At 40.9% G+C, this 14,634-nt stretch overlaps 1 protein-coding gene across 1 annotated transcript in view; it reads right to left on the bottom strand.

The window, feature by feature from the left end:
• The window catches only part of ANTXR1 (ANTXR cell adhesion molecule 1), a 213,269-nt gene that overhangs the window by 153,843 nt on the left and 44,792 nt on the right, over positions 1–14,634 (bottom strand). Inside the window, exons 4-7 of the mRNA XM_045788146.2 lie at positions 6,320–6,401; positions 5,708–5,741; positions 4,373–4,452; positions 1,293–1,361 (exon numbers count right to left, since the gene is read on the bottom strand). Coding sequence (XP_045644102.1) covers positions 1,293–1,361; positions 4,373–4,452; positions 5,708–5,741; positions 6,320–6,401 — 265 coding nt within the window. The remainder of the gene's footprint in view (positions 1–1,292; positions 1,362–4,372; positions 4,453–5,707; positions 5,742–6,319; positions 6,402–14,634) is intronic.

Genomic DNA, 14,634 nt, shown 5'->3' with positions numbered 1-14,634 from the left:
GGCCAACGAATGGAGCCCCTTACCTTTCGCCCAAGTTGCTCATTGAGGAGAGGACCCTTGCAATTGGTTTGGCCCTCCTGCTTTACGGAGCAGAGGGCAGGAGAAAGAAGAAACTGATGTGTGGACTGTTCTACTCCAAATCTGTAGCTCTGTGACTGCCACAGTCAGGGTCAGAGCCACGACTTCCCCTGATTGCAAAAGTAACACATAACCAGTGGGACATTTCAGAAAACCCAGGCGTGTTAAAAAGAAAAAAAGGTACTCATCTATCTATCTACCTACCTATCATTCACCCATCATTTTTCTATTATTAATCTGATATACTACGTAGTCTTTCATGCTTTCCCTCCCCAAATAAACACATTTATTTTAAAAGTGGACTGAGATATTCCCACTGTTCTGTAACCCTATTTTATTCACCTAATAACATATCATAAGCATTGTCCCATGTCAAAAAAAAAAGGAAGTGATGAACTACATTGAGGAACATTTATATAGGTTGTTAGCAAAATTTCACAATTTGCATATCTATTCTTGTACATATTTTTCGCCCACTTGCCAATTATGATCGACCCTTGAACAACATGGGTTTGAACTGAGCAGGTCCACCTACACGGGATTTTTTTTCAATAAATACAGTACAATACTGTAAATTATTTTCTCTTCCTTATGACCTTCTTAGTAACATTTTCTTTAGTCTGGCTTACTCCGTTATAAGAATACAGCATATAATGCGTATAACATACAGAATATGTGTTAATCAACTGTTTATATTATTTCCAGTCAACAGTAGGCTGTTACCAGTTCAGTTTTGGGGAAGTCAAAAGTTGTCCATGGATTTTCAACTGTGCAGGGGGGCTGATACCCCTATCCCCTGCACTGTTCAAGGGCCAACTGTGTATTTATTTTTTTGTACTGAAAATGCACTGAATTTCTAATGGGAGAAGAGGGATGTTTGACATTTAAGCAAAATTAGATTCATTAAATTAAATGAAAAAAAAAAAACAAACAACCAACCAAGAAGTTTTCTTATTTTATTCAGATCTGTTTTGACACCTTGGCAATTTAACATCTACCAAGAAAGTCAACCAAGGAAGATACCGCCTGGATAGTCTGTGTTCACGGCCCCCAAGTGCACTGGCTTGGCTACACGTCCCTCACACATCCAGTAATTCTCGCTCAATGTTTATGGAAAAATAACCTATTTAAGGGGTGTTTGTGTTGCTGAACTGAGTAGACACGTTCTCTCTCATTCACAAGCTTAGTGCTCCCAGACCTGAGGCAATCCATACCTGCGTTTCATTGAAATCCTTCACACCGACACAGTAAACAATGGCACCGAGATCTCGGGATCTGTTAGCCTGGGTCAATGGAGAAAAAACATTAGACAGAGAAGTGGCAAATATACTCCTTTTGGATTAACCAGACTAACTTCCACAATCAGGTATTTACTGAGCACCTACTATGTGCCAGGTACCACAATGGAGAAGGCAATCCCTGTTCCCAGAATGCTCACCCTCCAGTAAACACCACATTCTAATGTCAAGGATAAGAGACGTGGGGCTGATTAGCCCAATGGGACGTGTTGAGAAAGAGCCATCAAAGTCTTGATGAAGGGATTTGAAAGATGAGGGGAGGGAAAGGGAACAGGAGGCTAGGATAAGTTTATTAAATATTCTTGGAGGGGCTTCTGGGTGGCTGTCGGTTCAGAATCCAGCTCTTGATTTCTGCTCAGGTCCTGAGATCGAGCCCTGCATTGTGCTCCGTGCTTAGCACAGAGTCTGCTTGGGATTCTGTCCCCCTCCCTCTCACTCCCCCTCTGCTCCTCTCCCTGCTTGCTCTCTCCAAGAATAAATAAATAAAATCTTTTTAAAAAGATTTTATTTATTTATTTGACAGAGAGACACAGTGAAAGAGGGAACACAAGCAAGGGGAGTGTGAGAGGGAGAAGCAGGCTTCCCGCTGAGCAGGGAGCCCAATGCGGGGCTCTATCCCAGGACCCTGGGATCATGACCCGAGCCAAAGGCAGATGCTTAACGGCTGAGCCACTCAGGTGCCCCAATAAATAAAATCTTAAAAAAGTATTCTGGGGAAATGATTATTCTATTTCTTTGAAAATTTTTTATTGACATACTTTTCTTCTTTTGTAATAACAGCCTCATATAATAGAAAGGATGTGGCCTTTGGAACCCCATATACATAGGTTTGGCTTTGCTCTGTAAAGTGTTTGGGGATTCAATGAGATAACATATGCAGAGCTCCTCATACAAGGCCTAGAACAACGCAGATGCTTATAAATGTCAGCACCCTTTGTGAATAAGGTCTTTTTCATTCCCACAGAATACACTGGTTTAATGGTATGGGAATTACGGTCTGTATTTGAGTAAGTGAACCCATAACCTTCTCTACAATTAAGTATCAAGAGGGCAACATAATGAATAACATCCAGGTTTTTGGTTTGATTTTAATATTTGATTTATTAAATGCTCTGGTATCTTATTTCCAGGTTCTTCTGTGTTTCAGAATAGAAAACAAAAATTGGAAATCATCGGAATTTACAGTAGGCGCTTAATAAATAATTGATAGCAAACACATAGTAGGTGCTCGGTGTATGCATGTTGATTTGAATTGTGTTCCTCCTCCACCCCTCACTTTAGTATTCAAACGCACATGTGACTGAAACATTCTGAAACATTGAATTTTAGAAGAAACAGAAACATAAATCTTTTTATTCTTCATTTAAAAAATATGCCTTGCTGCTTTAAGGATAAAACAAACTTTCAGACACAGTCTAGCTCCAGCCTTATGTGTAAAAATTTCTGTGACTCTTTCCATCTAATTGGGCTTTATATAGGGTTATCAAAAATGGAAAGATCCATTTCTTTATGTATCTCGAGCTTTATCTTTCTTTTTCCGAAAGCCTCCTTCTCTTGGCGCCGGCACTCCAAATATTTTTCCAAGTTTGTACGTGCCATACCTAAAATTCTTTTCTACTAACCCATATTTTAAGCTTCTGACATCCATCATTTATTTTATATTCAGTTATTTCCTTATTAGGGTTTTTACTTTATTTGACTGCTGTTCAGCACCCAAAATAAGCCATTCTGCATTCCCATTGTATTATTAGTTTCAACTTTAGTATATGGAAATATATTACTTTCCAAATGCTCAGGCAGGCACATTTACTTATGTGTTTCCGCATTATAAATGATCTTTTGTACTAATTATGGGTCGGGGAGAAGTAGCGTGTTTACCTCCATCATGTCCTCATGCCCTTTGCCAGCAGAGGCCTCAAAAAGCATCATTACGTCCTTACATGGTAAGCACCATGAAGGGAGCAAATGTATCTTCCTCACCTGTTTCCCTAGTATCAGGCAAAGTGCCCAGCACATGCTGAGCTCTCAGTTAACACTGAATGAATGAATGAATGAATGAATGAATGAATGAATGAATGAATACTTGTTTGCCAAGGGAGCTGAATTTAAATCAAATAATAGTCAAGAGCTTCAGGTAAGTGTCATGCTCTGATTAACATCTCCCCCAGAGGCCAGCAATGCTCTCCTTCCTCACTGCCTGTCTTTTTCCTTATTGTGCCTTATTGTGTTTCTCTCTAACTTGGCCCGAAGGAGCCTTTGTCACTTTGTCAGTAATGGTGAACTGGTTTCTTGGGCCAATTATACGTGTGGCTCAAATCTCAGACTAGAAAGGAAAGGATTTCCTAAATATAAACATTATTTTTCAACTCCTGAATAAACCTCTTTTTCTGAAACTCTTGATCCAAACTGGAAGCTTCGTTTATAGAGAATTCTCTCACTTGCTTTAAGGAGTACTTTCTGAGAACATAAAGAAAAGGAAGGAGAAATACTGTCGGAGTGATTACAATTTACTTTGCTACCAGTTAATTTTCAACTTTGATTCTTGGAGTGAGAATCTCAATGATTCATACATTCTGACAAGACTGGCTCTTACATATTTCAAGTAATTCTTTCCCCTCCTCCTGTTTTTAGCAAAAATGGAGGAAAAACGGCACCCATGTTTTTGTTTGAAAGTGATATATAGTTATTTCGAAACTGCTAGATAAATATAGTGCTTTCAATCAAGTCATGGTAAGCAACTTTTATCCCTTAAAACACAGAGTAACAGGCAAATATTTTGAAAGGGGAGAAACATCTACCATGTGTAAGACATGAGTGTTCACTTTGAAAAAATGAATTGTTATTATTATTTTTTACATATGAGACACAATTTTCCCCGGGGGTTTTACAAAGAACACCTATCATGTTGTCTGAGTAGAAAGAGTGCAGCCCGTTTCCGAGGAGGAAGGAGCCCTGTTTCCATGTCTGTGTTAGATACAGGCCAGGCCATCGCTTACCTCCCTCTCTGAATAGAAAAAGAGATCTTCATGGAGTTCCCCATCGGTCAAAGCAATGATGACGCTGGCCGTCCTGTATCCTGCTCAACACAACACAGACCCACTCAATCCATCTTGCCGCACTCAGGGAAACCCCCTCTCAGTCCTGGGGCTTGATGTCTCATGACCTCAACCTCCCGAGGTCAATATTATGAGAACCAGCAACTTTTCTTTCGGGACTAGAAACACCTCCAGAACTAAGAAGAAGAATGCATCTGTGGGGACAGACTTTGGGGGGAGTGGGTTTTGCTTGTAGGTTTCTCAGTCTTCCTTCAAAAAATGGCCAAGCCTGCTAGAATGGTCACTGGACTTACAGCTGGGAGTAGCTCCAGTGAATCAAACTTCTATGATTTTCTATGAAGAGTCCAAGTGACTGAGGTTAAGGCCTGGCGGCGGGGGGGGGGGGGGGGGGGAGGGGGGACTCTACCAGCTGGGCTGTTCAGGAGTCCTTCTCACAGGCCACAGTTAACCATACCCATTACCCCTTGAAGAACCGGGCAAGGAGAAATAGTCATCATAATTTACAAGCTGAGTGGAAGTTATTATAGCAGCTGGAAAAACCTACCAGAATTCTTCCAGTGATTTTTAGACTTCTAGTAACATTGCTGATGGTTGGTTTATATTAACAGGCATTATTATCGATACTGGGTCTGTTCTATTTGTCGCAGTTGAGAGGGAAAGAAGAAGAAGACGCCTCTACAGGCCTGGGAGAAAAATCCTCACTGTAATACTGAATCTCTTTCAAAAGATTTGCCTCAGATAAAGAAAGGCTATCCATGAAAGACTGTAGTAATAGTAACAAGAGCTAAAATTATAAGAAGTATATTTTCTATATGTTAAGTACATTGTATACATTTTTTTTCATTTAAATGAAGCCAACTTTAAACCACACTGGTATCTTAATCTTAATATCCTATCCAATCACAGTAATGAAGAGGCCTGGAGCTTGGGGAAGGACCAAAAAAAATTAAATCTGACGTAAAAATCCAAGAGTTACTAACTTTTCTAAGTACTTATTAATTTAATGAATTCAACATGCAAAGCTGTTCATGGGCATTATAGACTGTGGCCCATAATGGGCTCCTCATTACTTTTATGTAACTTTTTTTTGGCATCAACAGGACAGTAGAATTTGACCTGGTATGTGTCGTCTTGCTCTCCATGTCTTCTTTGGGATGAAGTGTGGAGGATTATGGGCAACAGCCCATTCATCTTTTGTAACATGAAATTACTGAGGCACTTTTTTTGGGAGCCAAAACAGAAAAAAAAGTTTGATAATTCATACTATAGTCTTACCTTGGCTGTTTTCATAATAAATCTGCTCGCTTGCCTGAAAAACACACGGAAGAGACATGAGACCTAGAACCACTGTGTGCTATTCCAATATTCCAGATACCACAGTGGGCAGTGCGCTCTGGGGCTGGCTGTGTAGGCCGGCTCAGTCTCGATTCTTTAGGTAACCCACCCAGGTTTTGCTCAAATGTCAATGGATGCCGTTCATCTAAAGTTACCGTGATGTTTAACTAATGTGCTTGTGAACAGGGATCCACGTCTTACTTCCCACAGACTGGGACTTGTTTTCCTTACGCCTGAAGTCACTGACGTCCTGTCTCAACCACTCACACACCATCTAGAAAAGTTTACCTTGGAAATGCCGGGGACTGGTGTGTGGCATGATTCATGAGAGTCAGCCAAGCATTAGCTAACAAGCCCTTTATCGGTGTCACGGAAGGGGCAAGGACATTCACTTTTCTGGGACAGAGTTATCAGCGTGCAAGCTTGTGGGAAAATTGTGTTTATTTTCTCGCTCTTGGGGGGTGTTCAGTTACGTGTGTCTTATCTCATCGGCCATCCTTATGTTTCCCTGTCACACTTTATATTTAGAGTTGAAAACCAGTTTATAATTACCCTTTCAAATCCTTCATGCATGTAAGTGTCTCCTCCCGGCAGGACCTTCTGGAGTTCTTCTAGGCCCTGACGGATCTGTTCCCTGAAATCCAAAGACACCCTGTTAGTCTTATTAGAGCGTTTCACACTTTGCTGTGGATAGATGTACGCATTAATCTTTCGTGCGGATCCTGCCACGGTACCCCCACGATCCCCCAAAAGCCTATTAGAAGGAATGTCTTTGCAGCACATTATCCATTCAGAGTCAGCCAGAGGGGAGGGTAGGGAATCTCAGGTGAAAGGACCCTTTTGCAGGAATAGCTCTCTGCTCACAAGCGTTTTCCACCCCTTAGCAGGACAAAGTTTTCATTCTACATTGGAAACGAGTCCTAAAATGCAACTGCTCTGGAGGGGGTGACACGACAACTCAGGTAACTTTATATCAAGATGCAAACAGCTCACGTGACCCAGAAAGAGGCGAGTAATGAGAACCCAGGACAAGGCCACCCCAAGGACGGAAGGTGGGAGGGGCAGGTGTCCGGAGCAAACTCTGCCTCTCGCACGCACGTGTCAAGGGAAACCATATAGTCAGCTTTGAAAATGAAGGCTCAGGCAATACGCTTTCCAGCACAACCAGGAGTGTTTTCTGTGGGCTGGTGTCTGTGTTTTCTTACTCCGGTTGCTCAAGGTGGTGGGGGGGGCAGGAAGAGGAAGTGGGTTATGGCCCTGGGAAAGGGTCCAACTGGTGATGGGAAACGTGGATGGTCTGGGGACCAAAGAGAAACTTTGTAGACCATTCTCTCTGGGGTGTAAGATGTCCACATCTATATTCCTGTCTTTCAAGTAGCTCCATACCGTGCCCAAAGGGGCAAAAAAAGTTAATTTCTGAAGAAACATTAAGCTTATTCATAATCTGTAAGCCTATGAAAGGGTTTGTAATGACCTTTCTCTCACAGAGGCCTCTTTCGTGACAGAGGTGGAGGGGCACTATTTAAATTAGGAAGGGAAGCTCCTTTTGAGTAAGGAAAGAACCTCGCATCTAGTGAGCTTCCACTACGTCTAAGGCCCTGCTCAAGGATTTCTGATTTTATGTTCTCAGTCACTGGTCAAGGTGGGCACTATTGCTCTCACACAACAGGTGAGAAAATGTGGTTCAGAGACGTTAAGCAGGAGAGCAGAGACTTGAAATCAAATTGGTCTGACTCAAAAATGGCTCTCTACTCTGCCCAGCAGTCTCCTTACATAGGTCAGTGCGTGCTGGAGAGGCGGGAAGTTTCAGTAACACTAGATTAATGAGGAGCAATGGTAATTTCTAATTCTCTCTGGGTACTCGCTCTGTGCCAACCCCTGTTAGAAATACACCACTGCATATACCACCCAGTGCACCATGCAATATACGCAACGAATGAATCATGGAACTTTACATCAGAAACCAGGGATGTACTGTATGGTGACTAACACAATATAATAAAAAAATATTATTTAAAAAAAAAGAAATACACCACTTATAATCAATTCACTTATATCTTTCGAAAGCTCTTTGAGGTAGATATACTGTTACATCCATTTCATAGATAAGGAAACTGAGTCACAGAGTGGCTAAGGAACTTGTCCAAAGCCCCTTGACTACTAAGTGGCAGAGGCTGAATTTGAATCTAGAGGCCCTGTTTCTCCAGCACTATGATAAACTGTTTCTCTTTGAATGAGTGAACAAAATTCATTACTGTTTTATCCTGGCAATTGCCTGGGGAGGAAGTCCAGTGCAAAATTAACCTTCTGTTAAAACTGATGGGTGAGTCTGGATTGCCAAGTTGTTGGAAGTTTTAAAAGACAAACTGAACAGGGGTTCGCCTGAGCCTGTCCCTGGTCTGGTTGCTGATCTTCTCATGTGGAATATTTAAGACGAAGGAACTCAGACTTTGGGAAATGTTCTGACTGTTGTCTGCTTTTCTTACCAGTGCCTAGTTATCAGACCACGTGCCCAACTGCCCAAGTCGGAAACCGGAAGCCTTCCTGGTCCCTCTACCTTCACTCTCCTTTCTCCTTCTGCTCCCCCTACATAATCTGTCATCGAGTCCATCAGTTCCGCTCTAGACATCCATGAAACTGACTACTTCTCTATCTCTTCTACCAATGCCATGGTCTGGAGACATCATCATCTCTCGCTTAGACCACTAAGACAGTCACTCGCTATCTTTTCACTGCCCTCTTGACCTTCTTCCATTCATTCTCCGCATAGCTGTTACAGTGTTCTTAAACATTTTTTTTAAGATTATTTATTTATTTATTTGACAGAGAGAGACAGCCAGCAAGAGAGGGAACACATCAGGGGGAGTGGGAGAGGAAGAAGCAGGCTTCCCAGAGGAGCAGGGAGCCTGACGCGGGGCTCGATCCCAGGACCCTAGGATCATGCCCTGGGCCAAAAGCAGATGCTTAATGACTGAGCCACCCAGGCGCCCCTGTTACAATGTTCTTAAAATACAGATCAAAACATGCCATTCACTCCCCTCCTCCAAACCCTTCAATAGCAGTTGATTACACTTGGCATAAACCTGAAATCCTTGCCATGTATTCCATGGCCCAAAATGAGGTCCTTATTACTTTTATGTAACTTTTTTTTTGCCATCAACAGGACAGTAGAATTTGACCTGGTACGTCCCATGTGGACCATACGTGATGGTTCCTCTGCCTCCCTGTCCAGCCTCATCTGTACCACTCTGCCCCCACTCTCCTCACTTGAGCCCCCCTGGTCTTCCAAGCAACTTCCTTCATACCTGCCATCATTGCTGCCTGTGGACTGGTGCTACCGTTGCCCAGCTCTTCACCGGGCTAATTCTTACCCAGCTTTCAGTACCAACCTAAAGGTCAATTGCTCAAAGTAGCCTTACTTGACTTCCCTATTTAGACTAACTCCCTCAACTAGACTTTCTCATGGCACCCAACAATTTTGTAACTAATACCATTTGATCATGTAATGATTTGTTAAGCTACCCCCCTCACCAGCTGGAGACTCTAAACTCCATGAGGGCTGGGCCATGTCTGTTTTGGTCCCTACTATATCTTCTGTGCCTATGACAGTGCTTGGAACAGAGCAAACATTCAATAAATATTTACTGAAGAAGTTAATCATCCTGGGAAGAAGTCAGTCTTGGGGGCAGGGATGAGCTTCACTTGGCCACGTGGAGGGAAGCTGACTTGAAAATTGATCCTAGATCTGCGCCCATGTGATGGTTAGAAACCATTCTCTGTGTTGTACCTCTATTACCCCAGAATTTCGATAAATCCTATCAAAAGGCATGTTTTATTTTAACTCTGTTGTTTGGTGATAAGAAACAGGATATATCTGTGCATTAGAAGGAGGAATAAAGATGAAAGCAGGGTCCCTCACCACTGCCACCATGGGGAAGGGAGAGGGTGGCATTATCAGTCACCTGCCAGAGGGCAGTATTGCCCTGCCAGTCAGCAGTTTCAAGAGGGAAAGGACAGTGGCAGGGTCGCAAGAGGGTGAGGCTGGGATAGGGGACTGAGGTTGGGGTAGAAAAATGGGTGTTTGTTCCCGAGTACACAGAGGTTGCACATGGAACATTCCAGAACAGCTGCGGGCACTAAAGAGGAGGGAGCTAATTTCTGACAATTAGATGAGAAGAGATTGGGCATTAAAAGTAAATGTGAAAAAGAAAAGCAAATGCGGCGTTATCGTTGAAAAGTTTGGGACATTTTGGCAACACTAAAATTAGAATCTTACGTTAAGACTGAAGCTTAAAAAAAGAGGGTTAAAAAAAGGCATATTGGGGGTGTGGAAAAGGTTCCTTGGCTTCACTGTATTATTTCTCTGCCAAATAAAGTCTGGGAACTGGGGTGTTTTCTCTAAGCCTATTTCCTTTTCTTTATAAGTATTTTCTTGGGCTTTCTATTTTTTTGGTACCAGAACAGGCAAAGGCTGTTTTGGAAAACGTCTTTCTCCCTGATACTTTCTGTCTGGCAAGATAGGAACTCACCAGTCCCAAGCAGTGATCACAACCTCCCCATACACCACCCTTCTTGGTCAAAAGATGAAATGACTTAAGACCCCCCTCCCTGCCCCCTGCCCCTTCTCTAAGCATCCTCAACATCGAAGCAAACAGAACAGATGGTTTCATGGGAATGGTGGGTCTGTTTTAATTCTGGGACAATGGAACTATTAATAAGGGCTGATTGTTTTCATGTTCTTTTAGGAATGGAAGAAAACTGGGGGAAAGATCTTTTAAAGGGGGCGATAAGAACCTCTCTGAGGACTTGGTTATTACCAAATGAAATGTTATCTTCCTGGGAATTGAGAGAGGCAGGGAATCCTACGGAGAGGCTGCTATTTAGTCTCCTGTTTTCCTTGGTGGTTTCACATGTCTGCCAGTGTTCCTATGCAGAAGTGAAGCGTTTTCAGGTTACATGTCCTGTGTTTCTTCTACAATCCCTGCAAGACTTAATGATGGGCAGAGGGTGGATCATTTGCTGTTGAATGAACGATTCCAGCTTGGATGCATGCATCCATTCACTCATTTCCACAATGATTTACTGAGCATGCACCGTGCCCCCCGCACTGCACTGGTTTGCAGGGGTAGGGGTAGGGGGTGGGGGAATCAGTCACAAGGTCTGCTGGACTTTCCATGGCCCTGGGAATTTTCCCACACTTCGTAAAGGTTGCTTTCTGGGATTCTGGGTGTGATGTGACATTTTGATAATATTTACTGACGGAAACATTAAAGGATGGACACACACAAGCATGTCAAGAAGCACTTCATTCAACAAGCTTTTCTCCTAAGTAGCCTAGTGATGTTCCTACAGCAAAATCCTCCTGGGGGTTATGCAATGTCTACCACATTTTCAGTCTATAAAACAATCTCCACCACCACCCCAGAATAACCCAACATCAGCTCTACATTGTCAACTTCTTGCCTCTTAGTAAAAGAGCTTCCAATTCTGTGGAATTGGATTTTTCTCAAATGTCCAGCAGTTGTTGGCTTTGGAGCCTCAACTTATATTGTAAACACACATCACTACTTACTATCACTAATGCCGCATTTACAACATTTCCAGATGGCCTTATGGCTCCAGATGCTGACGACCAAAAACATGGAGTGAACAGAACAAAAGATTATAGATTAATTAAAGAATTTTCATTGCTACTTTTGGAGTCTGGATGTTTCACAGCCAACTCTAATCATTTGTTTATAATGTATATAAATCATAGCCTCTTTGGGCTTTACTTAAGGATAGGCCAACATGATTAATGATATTGAGATGCATCCTGAACCATATATAGATGCATATATATATATATATAATATATATAGTGAGCTATAATTTATATATATCTTATATAATATATATAGTAAGCTATAATTTATATATATCTTATATAATATATATAGTGAGCTATAATTTATATATATATCTATATCTATAGTGAGCTATAATTTATATATATATATAGTGAGCTAAAATTTATATACAGTAATATGTACAGATATTTATTCATTTCTTTTGTATTGCTGAATTTCTTTCCATAATTTGTTTATAATATTTCTTCGTTATCTTTTAACATCTGCAGAATCTATAGTAACATCCTCTCTACAGCAGTTGCTCTACGGATTACAGTATTCATCGTTCACTTTAACACAGGCTACTGTAAGTTAATACTGTGCCACTTCTCATATAATGAAAGAATGCTTTAATATTCTACTTCCATATATCCTTTCTTATCCTTTATGCTATTTTGTCATATATTCTTTTATATGTAATAAACTCCAAAATGCAGTTATTATATGTCTTAAGCAATCATCTTTTTGCAAAATTAAGAAAATATTTATCATTTCTGTTATTCCTCCTTCTCTTTTTTTTATAGACCTAGTTTACATCTAGTATCATTTTCCTTTAGCCTGAAGAACTCCTTTAGCAGTTGTTCTTTTTTTTTTTTTTTTTTTTTTGTAATGCAGGTTTGCTGGGGATGACTTTCTCAGTTTTGTTTTGTTTTCCTTAAAATGTCTTAATTTTTGCTTGCAATTTTAAGGATATTTTCAATGGATATTGAATTCTAAGTTATTTCCTTTCATCTTTGTAAGGAACTCAATCTGTTGTTTTCTGGGTTGCATGTTTTTTTTTCTCATGAAAAGTAAGTGATTTTCATTGTTGCTCCTCTTTTTGTAATACGTCTTTTCCCTTCTCCATAGGTTTTAAGATTATCTCTTTATTCTGGTTTTCAGAAATTCAACTACTTTGCACTTAGATGATGTTTTCTTTGTATTCGTCCTGTTTGGGGTTCTTTGAAGGTTCTGGATCTGTCTGCAGAATGCCACGTTCAGTATTCCAATTATACATATATTAGACCAATTGCTATTATCCCACAAATTGTAAGGGCTGGCTTATCTTTCCCCTCTGCCCCCTGGTCATTTTTCTGTCTCTTTCAGTTTAGATCATTTCTATTAACTTGTTTTTAAGTTCATCAATCCCTTTTCCATAGATATTGTATTTCAGTTCCATAGTTTTCACTTGGTTCTTTAGAGTTTTCTTTGTGTTTTTTTTTTTTTCTTTCTGATATCCTGTGTCTTTATTGTACTCACCTTTTCCTGTAAATTCTTTAACATGTTTATAATAGTTGCTTTAAATCCCTGTCTGGTAATTCCAACCATTGAATGATCTGTGGTTTGCTTCCATTACTGTGTTTTTTCTTGATTATGGGTCACATTTTCCTGCTTTTTCCCCATGCCTCATTATCTTTTCATTTGTGTTTCAGACATTGTGTATACATATATAATAAAAAAAAGCAGTGGAAACTTAGGTACAATGTTGACTTATTTTGCTTGTAAGCCTTTCATCTTTGGGAGCTGGGGGTGGGGTGGGGGCTGATTGTTTAGATTCCTCCTTGAGTTAGGTTGAGCTTGGGCTGGGTCACAGCTTTAATTAGACTATGTTCCCTGTTATTAGCCTAATTCTCAGACTTCTGCCCTGCCCTGACTTTGTGGTCTTTTCAGTCTTTGAGTTGGGAGGGAAGTGGGTACAGCTTCCGTCATTTTTGCTTGCTGTTGCATTTAACCCTGGTAGAACTTCAGAATCCAAGCACCACAATGATCCAAATATAGGATTATGCGATTTCTCTTCCCTTTTCAGCAACTGTTCCACTGATACTTTCTTGGAAAAAATGCAGAGGTGCAGGTGAGGGGGAGAACTGTCAGACAGAGATTTCTTTTTCATTTGGGGCTTCTTCAGATAATCCATCCCTCTGGCACACATCATTGACTGAGGTTCAGCTGACTTTTCCTCATCCATGAAAAGTCTCTCTCCATGGCTACCCTACTTTTGCCCCTACCCAAACCATATCCATTGCCAAGTATGGAAGTTTCTGTCAATCTCTGCTCAGCTATAAAGGGCTTGTTTCTCTCTAATTCAGTTCATCAGTGCTTCCAGTGTGTCTGTTGACCCCATAGACACATACGGATTTTATTTCGTTAGGACTCTTCTGCTTGACCATGGAAATGAAGGTTTTTCACATTCCTCTACATCCTAACCAGAAGCAGAAATACTAAAAGACTTTTTCTAAATATTTGTGACTACACATTTGTTTCAAGTCAGGAAAAAAAATACTAGAAGCTGACTACCAGCATATAAATATACTCTAATATCTCTCATCTTAAAAAAAATAAATCCTCTGTGACCCCACATCTTCCTCTAGCTATGGACCAATTTGTTTGCATTTCTCTTCACAACACAACTTCTTGAAACAGTACTTGTATCCCCACCTCCCTGTCTTTCCTGGTGGAGACTTTCTTGAAATGTAAAGCAATCTTGGCTGTTCATAGTGAATGAGCGAGATGGAAAGACTTGTTGGAAGCTGTGCATGCATGGTGGGGCATGCCAACTGGCGGATGACCAGCTTTTGTCAACAGGCTTTTTTGTTGGGGACCCTCAAATATCAGTGTATGTACATTTCCCCCCCTCCCCCACCCCGAGGCATTTATTTCTACAAAAAAGGAACTTTCAAATTCCTTCCTTAGGTGTTAGTCTGGAGTTGACAAGGAGGAAGGCTGGAAGCAGCCACATTTGTTATGCAGATATCCCCATACTCTCCCATGCCTGGTGTCTGACTGTGAAAGCATCCTTGTCTAATTTTGCCAGAGAATATACTTCTCTTCTCTGGTGGAACTGGAGGAATAATTTTCAGATGTAGTGGAGGCAGGTAGTTCTGAAGGCTGAACAGCTCCTCAGATAAACTCTTTTTAAAAATTTAATTTAATTTAATTTTTTGGTTTTATTTAAATTTAAGTTAGTTAGCATATAGTGTATTATTAATTTCAGGGTAGAAT

The sequence above is a fragment of the Ursus americanus genome, chromosome 7 (genome assembly GCF_024610735.1).
Source record: "Ursus americanus isolate L20-20 chromosome 7, mUrsAme1.1.p, whole genome shotgun sequence".
NCBI lineage: Eukaryota > Metazoa > Chordata > Mammalia > Carnivora > Ursidae > Ursus > Ursus americanus.
This window is presented reverse-complemented; position numbering and strand designations above follow the sequence as displayed.